The 13,291-nt window shown below is 38.9% G+C and overlaps 1 protein-coding gene across 1 annotated transcript; it reads right to left on the bottom strand.

Moving 5' to 3' along the window:
- Positions 1-2,867: 2,867 nt before the first annotated feature.
- LOC127694497 (olfactory receptor 1361-like) lies at positions 2,868-3,812 on the bottom strand. Its single transcript, XM_052195994.1, has one exon. The coding sequence runs from the start codon at positions 3,810-3,812 to the stop codon at positions 2,868-2,870; it is 945 nt and encodes a 314-aa protein (XP_052051954.1).
- Between the last annotated feature and the right edge of the window lie 9,479 nt (positions 3,813-13,291).

Genomic DNA, 13,291 nt, shown 5'->3' with positions numbered 1-13,291 from the left:
TATCCAATATATATAAAGAACTCAAGAAGTTAGACTCCAGAAAACCGAACAACCCTATTAAAAAATGGGGTACAGAGTTAAACAAAGAATTCTCACCTGAAGAACTTCGGATGGCGGAGAAGCATCTTAAAAAATGCTCAACTTCATTAGCCATTAGGGAAATGCAAATCAAAACAACCCTAAGATTTCATCTTACACCAGTCAGAATGGCTAAGATTAAAAATTCAGGAGACAGCAGGTGTTGGAGAGGGTGCGGAGAAAGAGGAACACTCCTCCACTGCTGGTGGGGTTGCAAATTGGTACAACCACTCTGGAAAGCAGTCTGGCGGTTCCTCCGAAAACTGGGCACCTCACTTCCAGAAGATCCTGCTATACCACTCCTGGGCATATACCCAGAGGATTCCCCACCATGTAATAAGGATACATGCTCTACTATGTTCATAGCAGCCCTATTTATAATTGCCAGATGCTGGAAAGAACCCAGGTATCCCTCAACAGAAGAGTGGATACAAAAAATGTGGTATATCTACACAATGGAGTACTATTCAGCCATTAGAAACAATGAATTCCTGAAATTCTTAGGCAAATGGGTGGAGCTAGAGAACATCATACTAAGTGAGGTAACCCAGACTCAAAAGGTGAATCATGGTATGCACTCACTAATAAGTGGTTATTAACCTAGAAAACTGGAATACCCAAAACATAATCCACACATCAAATGAGATACAAGAAGAAAGCAGGAGTGGTCCCTGGTTCTGGAAAGACTCAGTGAAACAGTATTTGGCAAAACCAGAACGGGGAACTGGGAAGGGGTGGGAGGGAGGACAGGGGAAGAGAAGGGAGCTTACAGGACTTTCGGGGAGTGGGGGGGGGGCTAGAAAAGGGGAAATCATTTGAAATGTAAATAAATTATATCGAATAAAAAAAAAAAGAATGAAAAAAAAAAAAAAGAGTTTCTCCTTGCCAGGCAGAGGTGCCACATACATTTAATCCCATAACTTGGGAGGCAGATTTCTGAGTTCGAGGCCAGCCTAGTCTACAGAGTGGGTTCCAGGACAGCCAGGGTTTTACAGAGAAACCATGTCTCGAAAAAAAAAAAAAAAAAAAAAAAGAACACATGCTCCACTATGTTCATAGCAGCATTACTTCTAATAGCCAGAAGCTGGAAAGAACCCAGGTGTCCCTCAGTGGAGTAATGGATACAGAAAATGTGGTATATTTACACAATGGAATACTACCCAGCAATTAAAAACAAAGAATTCATGAAATTCTTAGGCAAATGGTTTGAACTGGAAAATATCATCCTAAGTGAGGTAACCCAATCACAAAAGAACACACATGCAATGCAGTCACTGATAAGTGGATATTAGCCCAGAAGCTCTGAATACCCAAGACACAATTAACATATCAAATGATTCCCAAAAAGAAAGAAGGAGAGGGCTCTGGTCCTGGAAAGGCTTGATGCAGAATTGTAGGGAATTTCCAGGACAGAGAAGTGGGAGGGGGTTGATTGGGGAAGGGGCTGAGGGAAGAGGGCTTATGGTGTCTTATGGGGAGGGGGTAACCGGGAAAGGGGAAATCATTTGAAATGTAAACAAAGAATGTAGAAAATTTTTAAAAAAGAAGCAAATAAAACAAAGAAAAACTGAAGTGATAAGATAAATATAAAAGTAATGAGAACTTTCATTACAATTACATCTTAGAAAATGAAAGTAAAAATCTTAGAAATAAAAATACACAAAATCAGCAAAAACAAGTCAAAAGCATTAACTTTCAAAGTTTTAATATTAAATGGAAATTGAAAGCTAATATGTACATTTTTTACTAAATAAAAGTTCCAGACCTGTATAGAGAGACTCCATCTCAAACAAAACATCATCATCAACAACCACAACAACAACAACAACAACAAAATACTAGCTACATGAGAATGCCAGCAAACCCTAACAGAGGCAGGGATAGAGGCCAGAGGGGCTGACATGTGTATACACTAGAATTGTAGAAGGCACAGTACTTTTTTTTGAATCAGCCTATTTCACCTTAATGTTATATACTATATAATGCCCAGATAACAATAATAGCATAGTAAGTCCAAAGGAGATGCAGAAGTAGAATTTTCTGGAGCTCCAGATGCTATCTTCTCAGTCCAACAAGTCTGATCTTCCTGTGAGATGGGGTCAGGCTGTGGTCTCCGAGGGGAAGAAGAATGAATAGTTGTGATTTCCCAGATTTGGCCTGAATACTCCCAGTTGGGAGATGGCACTCTGCCAAGGAACACAGAGCATTACAAGGAATGTGAGTAGCAGATGGATCTCAGATACAGTGATAGCACAAGATGTTGTTAGCACAGCTGAACACAAGAGTAGAGGATCTGCTGATACCAACACAATAGCGGCACACCCATTGCCCTCAAAATGGTGACTGTATGCAGATGCTGATGCTTGGCCAATCAGAGCTCAGTCTTGTAGTGAACTGCATGAAGACAGCCATTTAGAATAATCCTAACTTGGAATCCACATGCCGCCTGGAGCAGGAGTCAATTCCCCATTCCAGCAACACCTGACCCAGTTTTGAGCTTACCATTAGTCACTTTCCATTGCTGTCCCACTGAGACTCCTTGATTTTCTCCAACACTGTGGAGGGATGCTCATGGTGCACTCTGACAAGGCATTGACATGACAAGCCAAATAACATTTGTTAGAGAATTTTTTCATTCTCTTACCTAAAGGATTTGTATCCTGGGCTCTGTATCTGGTATAGATAGTAGATGCTTGTCTTACAAATACAAGTGCTAACTTTCAGCTAAGGACAAAACATGAAGGATTCTTAGACATTAGTTACATTTGTGATGTTTGATACTTTCAAAATTAATGTTTAGATAGAAATCTCATGGTAAGCACTTTCCTTAAAGCCCCTTTCATGTCCCTGTTCCTCAGGCTGTAGATGAAAGGGTTCAGCATGGGGGTCACCACTGTGTACATCATGGCAGCTGCCATGTCCCTCCCAGCTGAGTGAGAGGATGAGGGGTTGAAATACAGGGATATGATGGTGCCATAGAAGAGGCAGACCACAGCCAGGTGGGAGCCACAGGTGGAGAAGGCTTTCCATCTTCCTCCTGTGGATGAGACTCTCAGGACAGCACAAGCTATTAGGATATAAGACACAAGGATGCAAACAAATGGGGTGACCATGATGAAAGTTCCCTCTGTAAGAATCATCAACTCATTGAGATGTGTGTCTGAGCAGGAGAGTTTCAGGAGGGGATTCACATCACAGAAGAAGTGGGGGATGATGTTGTCCCCACAAAAGGAGAGTCTAGCCATAAGCAGTGTGTGCAACAGAGCATTCAGGTTGGCTACCACCCATGATCCAACAACAAGAAAGGCACAGAGCTGATGGGTCATCTTTGTTGTGTAGTGTAAAGGGTGGCATATGGCCACAAATCGGTCATAGGCCATCACAGACAACAGGAAATTGTCCATGTCAGCAAGCATACAGAGAAAATAGAGCTGCATGAGACATTCAGAGAAGGAAATGATCTGACTCTTGAGTATGTAGCTGGCCAATACCTTGGGGACAGCGGTGGAGGAAAAGCAGACATCCACAAAGGACAGGTTGCTAAGGAAGAAGTACATGGGGGTGTGCAGGCGGGAGTCTGTGCTGATGGCCAGGATGATGAGCAGGTTTCCCAGGACAGTGGCCAGGTACATGATGAGGAAGAGCAGGAAGAGGAACTGCTGTTGCTCCTGTGTTTGCCTGGAGAGTCCCAGGAGTAGGAACTCAGATACACTCGACTGGTTGGTGCCTCCCATAGATTTTAAAGAAGAGAACGCAGAAATGTAGGAATCTGAAGGTTTGAATACAACAAATTTTACTATAGACATTACCTTGCTTAAAAAAACTGCATCAAGACTGGGAAGATGTTTAAATATTTAAAAAGTCTGGCTAATTATCCAGAGGACACAGGTTCAGTTCGTAGCACCCACAGAATGGCTAGCAATAGTGTATAATCTTTTACCAGGTGTTCTATTTCCCTCTTCTGGACTCGGTTGGCATTGCATCATTTGGCTTAAATGCATCCACGTAAAACACCCAAAGACATAAAATGAAAATGAATTAGAAAAATAAAATTTTTGCTTTTGCAATTGTTGGCGAGGATGTGGAGAAAGAGGAACACTCCTCCACTGCTGGTGGGATTGCAAGATGGTACAACCACTTTGGAAATCAGTCTGGCAGTTCCTCAGAAATCTGGACATGACACTTCTGGAGGATCCTGCTATACCACTCCTGGGCATATACCCAGAGGATTCCCCAGCTTGCAATAATGGACACATGCTCCACTATGTTCATAGCAGCCCTATTTGTAATAGCCAGAAGCTGGAAAGAACCCAGGTGTCCCTCAACAAAGGAATGGATACAAAAAAAATGTGGTATATTTACACAATGGAGTACTATTCAGCCATTAGAAACAATGAATTCATGAAATTCTTAGACAAATGGATGGAGCTAGAGAACATCATACTAAGTGAGGCAACCCAGTCTCAAAAGATCAATAATGGTATGCACTCACTGATAAGTGGATATTAACCTAGAAAACTGGAATACCCAAGACATAATCCACATATTAAATGATGTCCTAGAGGAACAGAGGAGTGGCCCCTGGTTCTGGAAAGACTCAGTGCAGCAGTATAGGGGAATACCAGAACAGGGAAGTGGGAAGGGGTAGATGGGGAAACAGGGGAAGGGAAGAGGGCTTATGGGACTTTCAGGGAGTGAGGAGCCAGAAAAGGAGAAATCATTTGAAATGTAAATAAAAAAATATATTGAATAAATAAAAAAAGAATTAAAATCAAATAAAATACAAAAAAGAAAGCCTGCATTAGATTGTCTGCATCAGGATCTACCCATAGTGTTCATCAACTTAGCTTCCAATGGTCAGGCCTAGATGGTTCTGGACAGAACAGACTCACCCCTGTACTTCACTGAATACAACATAAAAATATGCATGCACAGGCTACAGGGTGTTTCAGTGGTAAAGGTGTTAACTGAACTAAACTTGAAAACCTGATTTCAAAACCAAAACACTTGTAATGCTGTTAAAGATCATTTGACTTTGTGTGTGTGTGTGTGTGTGTGTGTGTGTTGTAGAGAACCCACATCAGTTATCTCTTTTCCTCCACATGTACACTGCAGCAACATATGTACACCACCAACCCTGTAATACATACATTGTCTTAATATATGCACAGATGACCTTTTGCTAAAATCACGGACATCTCTATTTAACTGTGTCAGTTCTTCTTCTAGTCCTGGCAGCTCATAGAAAAAAAGAAAAATAGCAGGAGCCAGAGAGATGTCTCAACATATAAAGACTCTTATCTCAAGCCTGATGAATTGAGTTCAAGCCCTTGGGATCCACATGGTAGAAAGAGAAAAGTAATTCCACTAAAAGTTGTCCTCTGGCCTCCACATATATTGTACATATGTGTGCACATGCAGACACACACACACACACACACACACACACACATGATCAAACAATCTTTTAAAATTTTAATGAGAAATAGTAGTTACTGTTGTGTTCAACCCTAACTGAGCCTCAGGGACTCAAAATCACTGGTATCGGTCCTTCAACAAGGATGAGTGAGCACAATCTTTAGTCAAGAAATTGGTATCTGTGCTGCTTTTACAATACCTGACTGCTCAGTTCCGCAACTGCCCCATGTTCACTCACATAGAGCTGCTGCACAATGACGTCTTAATTCTAGGGATCCGAAAAGGTCAGAATCCTAGGAAAGTTCTGATCAAGTGAAGAGTGGGTGATCTCCCATCTTGACCCTCTGTGCAGCAAGGAGGTGTGGAAACTAGGAGAGATATTTACTACAGCATCCTTCCCAGTGGGTTAGACTCCCTGAGCATCTAATTAAAGACAGGAAGACTGTAATCATCCTGCCTAGCTTCTGTTCTCTGTGGACCAACAACAAGGAAGAAGTAAAACATCTGACTCCTGGGTCAGAACATGGGGATAAGCAATCTTGGTGGGGACAAGTCCCAGAGGAAATTCCCTACAAGTGTCATCAGCTCAGTAAGCCTGTAGATTTGCATTAGCTGAGAGTCTTTTCTTACAATACAGAAACTGGAGGTACTACGGCTGTTTGGAGAATGTCAAACTTTTGTCTCCTGTCTCATTGTTTATGGTACAGAACTTATGGTATATTTCCAAATGGAAAGATAGAAGGCAAGACTGGAATAGATGGAATTAGACTTGAGACTGAACCTGAAACAATTTGCTGTAAAATGCAGCAAAGAAGGGGAAAGGAGGAAGAGTATTTTTCAGACATGACTGAAAAATATATGCACCAAGAGCAGTCTTCCTTCCAGCTCACATGAATCACCCACACCTGCAAATCTATATGTTCCTAAGAGTATGGCTCCATCAGCCCTACCTATGTTCAACCATCTCTACCAGAGAAAGATTCATGATTGGATTTGGGAACTTCCTGAATGCTGGATTTGAAGCAATGAGCCACCATACAGAGCCTGTTTTTTTGTTTTTCTGAGACATCACACTGTAGCCAAGGCTGGCTGAAAGTCTCACTATGACTCAGAATGAACCCAGACTTCTGACTGTCTGCCACAGTGCCCTGGATGCTGTGTTGCAGATGTGAGCAAGCACACTCAATTATATGCCTGATTTTGTTACCCCGTGTTCTAGAAGCCTGGTGTTGGACACAGCAAAGACAGAAGCGGTTGGATATAAATCTCTATGACAGTTTTGATATTCCAAGTAGACCTTTATAACCTTAGAAATATATGATACAAAGATTTATACTATTAAAAAAATAATTTGGGACCTGCTGTTGTCTAAACAGGACAGACAATATTAAACTGAGTGCTCAGTAAAACTAAGAAATTTTATGGTTTTACCATTATTAGGTTTATACTCTGATCATCTTACTCAAGATGGAGGTAAAGTTACATTGCATGTACTTTTTGTTGTTATTTTTGCATGTACTTTTTTAACGTAGCAGCAGATGACTGCCAGTCCTATGGTTTTTCCAATCTTAACGAGGTCATAGCCCAAGATGGAGGCAAGTCAAATGGTTGCTCTTTTAAAATATCTATTTTTCCACAACCTGACACATGGCTCTGGCAAAAGATTTGTGCATTTCCAGAGGCCATGCTAGTACTAGGATCCCCATGTACCTGAATTTCTAGACGCCACAGTTGTATCTAGAACACCAGAAGCCACACAAGAATCTCAGAACTCTAGAGTCAATGTTAGCATCTAAAATTCCACAGGCTGTCAAAACCACAGTAGAGATATACCACTGGATATGAAGATGCACTGGTCCCTAAAACCACTGGCCATTCAGGCCAAAAAAACGGAAAGATAACAGAAAGCCAAGAAGAAATACCCAAAATTCATCCTACAAATGTAAACTCAGAAATTGGCAACTAAAACTATAATAATCCCAAACCCACATGACTAGAGGCCAACATAAGAACACAATCAATAACAACCAGGGCAATATGGTACCACCTAAGCCCTGCTATCCCACTGCAGCAGGTCCTGGATATTCCAACACAGCTGAAGCACAAGAAAACGACCTTATATTCAATCTTATGAAGATGATAGAGGCTGTTAAAGAGGAAATGAAAAAATACCTTAAAGAAATCCAGGCAATTCCCAGCAACCACATGGTGGCTCACAACCATCTATAACGGGCTCTGATGCCCTCTTCTGAAAGCTACACTCATCATATTAAATAAATAAATAAATAAATAAATAAATAAATAAATAAATAAATAAATAAATAAATAAATAGGTAGATAGATAGATAGATAAATAGATAGATAGATAGATAGATAGATAGATAGATAGATAGATAGATAGATAGATAGATAGATAGATGGATGGATAAATAATAAAACTGTTCAAGAGTTGAATATGAAAATAGAACCAATAAAGAAAACACAAACTGAGGGAATCATAAGATGGAAAATCTAGGTAAGTTTGCGGGAACTACAGACAACATGTCACCAAGAAAATAGAAGAGATGGAAGAGAGAATCTCAGGCTTTAGAAGACATAACATAAAAAAATTGTTACATCATCTCAAGAAAACGTTAAATCTAAAATGATCCTGACAGAAATCATACAGAAAATCTAGAACAGTGTGAAAAGAACAAACCTAAGAATAGTAGGAATAAAAGAAAAACAAAGTCCCCTGCACCACCACATAATAACCAAAACACTAAACACACAGACCAAGAAAAGAATATTAAAGGCTGCATGGGAAAAAAAGGCCAAGCAACAGATAAAGGCAGACACACTACAATTACATTTGACTTTGCAATGGAAATTCTTAGGGTCAGAATGGCCTGAACATATACTTTGCAGACTCTAAGAGACCACAAATGGCAGACCAAACTATTATACCGAGCAAAATTTCAATTACCATACATTGAGAAAACACGATATTGCACAACAAAGTCAAATTTATAATGTCCCAAATTACAGAAAGTACTAGAAGAAAAACATTGGCACAAGGAGCTTAGCAACATCCAAAAAACACAGGAAATAAATAATATGAGGTAATTAAAAAGAGGACACACACATACACACACACACACACACTACCACCAATATAACCACCAACAGCAATAAAATAACAGAAATTAACTTTCATTGATTATCATTTATTTAACAGCTATGTTGCTAATATAAACAAATTCATACAAAATTTATCTTTCTGAGTCTGAATTGCCTTGTTAACAATGACTTTTTCTAGTTCCATTCTTTGCCTTTAAATTTCATGATGTCTTTTTTTAACAGGCAAGTAATACTCCATTGTGTAAAAGCACAACATTTTATTTATCCTTATTTCTGTTGAGGTACATCTAGGTTGTTTCCAATTTCTGGTTATTATGAACAAAGTAGCAACAAACATAGTTGAGCAAGTAGTACAGTAAAAAAAAAAAAAAATCCTTTTGGGTGTATGCACAACAGTGGTGTAACTGGGTCTTAACATAGACTGATTACCATTTTTATGAGAAGCCAACATATTGACTTCCAAGATGGCTGTATTAGATTGGACTTTCATCAAGAAAGGAAGAATGCTCTCCTTGCTCCATGGGCTGTCATTGTGTTGTTGATTTTACCCATTCAGACAGGTGTAAGATGGAATCTCAAAGGTGTTTTGATTTGCAAATACCTAATGACTAATGTTTGAATTGGATTGTTTGGCTTTTTGATGTCTAGTTTCTTGAGTTCTTTACATATTTCGGATAATAGGCCTCTATCAAGTGTGAAGGTGTTAGAAAACTTTTCCTATTCTGTAGGAATAGGAACCACTTTGTTGGATTGATGGTGTCCTTTGCCTTACAGAAGCTTTGAAGAATCATAATGTCCCATTTGTGTTCATGCCATGTGTTCTATTCAGAAAGTCTTCTCTTGTGTCAATGTGTTTAAGGCTTTTCCCTACCTTCTCTTCTACCAGGTTCAGTGTATCTGGCTTTATTGAAGAGGAAACTTAAGGGTTCTTTTGAAAGTCAGATGTGTCGTATTGTGCTTTGCTGGGGCAAACACATGAAAGAATGTTTTCTTGAAGCAGACAGAGGTAAAAGAATGTTTCTCTAAGGCAGACTCATGAAGGAAAATTTCTCTGAAGGATACACAGGTGAAAGGATGTTCTGCTAAATCAAGCACGTGAAAGAACATGTGATGAAGGATTCTTTGCTAAAGATAGGCATATATTAGTTCATCTTACATTATGTAGTTGAGTGCCTTTTTGGGGATTCCATAGAGAGAAATGAGCCAAAAACCTTCCAGTGGTGTGTTGGCTGCTTCTTGCCATTTCCAAGCTGATTGGCAGAGTGATGCCAGCTGATAAAAGTCACCTGGTGAAGCAAGACCCGGGGAGGACTCGTCAATATTGGAGGGAATATATAAAAGACTCACTTGCCTGTGAGAGGTATTTGCTGGTTTGTGTAGGGTGACAGACATGGCTCTGATACAGATTCACATGGAGGTTTTCTAAGACAGAGTCTTAGAGGCAAGTCACATGGTGAAGCAAGACCAGTGGAGGACTTGTCATGTTCAGAGGGAGTATAAAAAGGACTCAACAGACCATGAGAAGGGTTTGCTATTAGAGCTAGCTCTTCAATGCTTCATGGTCTTGCATCTTTTCTGATCTTTCCTCCATTGAGAAAGTGACAGCAGAGAATTTCTCCTGGTGTCTCTGCTGATTCCAATCCCTCCTGCTCACTTGTGTTGATTCAGCCAAGGCTGGATGTCTCTGCCAGGTCATGCCACTGCGTCTGCTATCTTGACACTGCTGGACTGGACTGCAGGTATATCCATGAAATATTTTCAAGTTGCTGTTGCTGGCCTGTGAATGAAACTGCTAATTTCCTGACAACGCAGATTGCTTTTTGTTTCTAAACAGGTCCAATTCTGCTGTATCATAATAACTTTTCTTTTCACTACATCTGGTGGGTGGTGGGATAGAAGGGATGTTAAATTATTTAAGAGACATTATTAGAAGTCGTTTTTGAAAAATTAAAGTTACATTTAATATTGAGATCTTTGTCCATTGGGACTTGAGGTTTGTATAGGATGAAAGACGTGGCTCTATTTCCATTCTTCTACCTGTGGACATTCAGTTATTCTAGTGTCATTTGTTGAAAATGCTTTCTTTATACCACTGTATAATTTTGGATTCTTGGTAAAAAAAAAAAAATCAGGTGTCCACAGTATGTAGATTTGTGCCTTTGTCTTCAGTTCAATTCCAGTGATCTGCCTGTCTGTTTTTGTGCAAATGCCATGCTGTTTTTATTGCTATAGTTTTGTAGTACAATCTGAAATAGGAATCATGAGAACTCTAGCAGCTCTTTTATAATTCAGAATTGTTTTCGCTATTTCTGTATGTGTTGCCTGCCTTCCTATCTGTGTTCATCTGTGTCTGTGTTTTTGTTTTCATGAGAAGCTGAGAATTGTTCTATCAAGATCTGTGAAAGAATTGTTATGGAATTTTGATGTGGATTGCATTATACCCATAAAGTAAAATTTTCTGGCTTCTTTGGAGACTCAGATGTATCATGTGATGTTTTTCTAGAAGCTGTCATATGAAAGGATGTTTTTGCTGAGAACAGACATGTTGTTTCTCTAAAAGCAGCCTGGAAAGGGGCAGGTAATGTTTTGCTTGAGAAGACACTTGAGAGAACACATGATGTTTGAAAAGAGAATAAATATAACCCAACAGACAATAGATGATGGTGTGTGGTATTGGTATGCCTTTCCATTCTTTGATGGTTATTGTTGGGCTTTGCTGATGCTGATCTTTGCTGATTATGGTATTGGTTCACCTCGCCATTCTTTACTGATCATTGTTTGTCATGTCTTCATAGACAGAAACTTCAACAAAGTACTTCTAGTGGTGTTCTGGCATTTTCTTGCTACTTCCATGGACTCAACTATCTGGCAGAGCCTCATGGTTTCTTCTGGATTGAGCTGCCACTGCTGATTCATGTAAACTAAACTGCTGATATCCTCACAATGCAGGTTGGATTTTCTCCAAAGAACTACTTCTAAATAGGTCCATATCCTCCTTTGTTCTCTTAACCATTGCTTTCTACTACCTCTGGTGGGTGATGAGCTAAAGGGTGGTTAAAGCATTTAAGTATCCTTATTAAATAGATTTTTTTAAAAAATCTAAGCCTACATATCCATAGATTGCCTTTCACAGGATGCACATTTTGTATTATGTTAACCTTAGTCATCCATGAGCAGAGTCGGTCTTTTAATTTTATGATATCTTCAATTTCGTTCTTCAAAGACTTGAAGATTTTACCATACAAATCTTTCACATTCTTGATTAGAGTAACCCAAGATTTTTTATATCATATGAAGCTATTTTGAAGGATGTTGTTTCTATGATTTCTTTTTCATTTTGCTTGTCATTTGTACTGATTTTTTTAATTAATTTTGTATACAGATTGCTGAAAGACTTTATCAGCTGTGGAAATTTCCCAGTAGACTTATTAGGGTTCCTTATGTTTATAACTCTATTATCTGAATCGAAGATTCTTCTCTTTCTTCCTTTCCAACTTGTATCTCCCTGTCATCCTTTAGTTGTCTTTTTGCTCTAATGAGAATCTCAAGTACTACATGGAATAGGTATGGAGACTGTTCTTTCCTGATTTTAGTGGAATTGTTTTGAGTTTCTCACGACTTATGTTGATGTTGGCTATAGGCATGATTTAAAACTGTCTTTATTACCTTAAGGTATGTCCCTGTATTCATAATCTCTTCAGGTCTTTTAACATGAAGAGGTGCTGAATTGTCTCAGAGACCTTTTCTGCATCTGATAAGATGATCATGTAGGATTTTATCTTTCAACTTATTCAGATACTAGATTAATTTATTGATCTTTGTGTGTTTAACCATCCCTGTTTCTGTGGGATGAAGCCTACTTCTTCATGGTGATTCCCTGAACTATAAAATTATTCTCTATGATACTTCATAACTATAATTGTGCTGCTGTTAGGAACTATGAAAAGAGATCCCAAAGAGGTCATGAACTAGGTTCTTGTATTCAGTTTATGAGTGTTGTTAGTGTTTCTGCATGTGTTCATAAGAGAAATTGATCTGTAACACTCTGATTTTTGTATGTGGTTTGGGTATCAGGGTAACTGTAACTTTATAAAATAAATTGCACAGTGTTCCTTTTGTTTTTATTTTTCACGTAATTAGAAGGAAATTAGTGTTAGTTCTTTGAAAGTCTGGTAGAATTCTATGCTGAAACCATATAGCCCTAGGCTTTGTTTTTGTTAGGAGATTTTGGTGGCTGCTTCTATTTCCTTAGGGGTTATAAGACTATTTAAATGGTTTGTCTAATTTTGATGTAACTTTGGTAAGTGGTATGCATCAAGAAAATTCTGTATCTTTTAGATTTTCTAGTAAGTAGTGACAGGTTTTTAAACTGGATCCCTATAATTCTCTGAATTTCTTCAGTGTCTCTTGTTATGCCCACACACCCCTTTTCATTTCATATTTTGTTAATTTGGATATTCTCTCTTAGTCTTTTATTTAATTTTGATATGGGTTTGTCAATGTTATTGATTTTTTTCAAAGAACTCACTCTTTTTATAAATATTTTTAATGTTTACTCCATATTTTATTTTCCACCCAGCCAACCCCTGTCCACCCTCCAACTGTTCCACATTCCATACCTCCTCATCTCCCCCTGTCTCCATGTGGATGTCCCTTCCCCGCTCCCTACCCCAGC

This window comes from Apodemus sylvaticus, chromosome 10 (assembly GCF_947179515.1).
Source record: "Apodemus sylvaticus chromosome 10, mApoSyl1.1, whole genome shotgun sequence".
Taxonomy (NCBI): domain Eukaryota; kingdom Metazoa; phylum Chordata; class Mammalia; order Rodentia; family Muridae; genus Apodemus; species Apodemus sylvaticus.
This window is presented reverse-complemented; position numbering and strand designations above follow the sequence as displayed.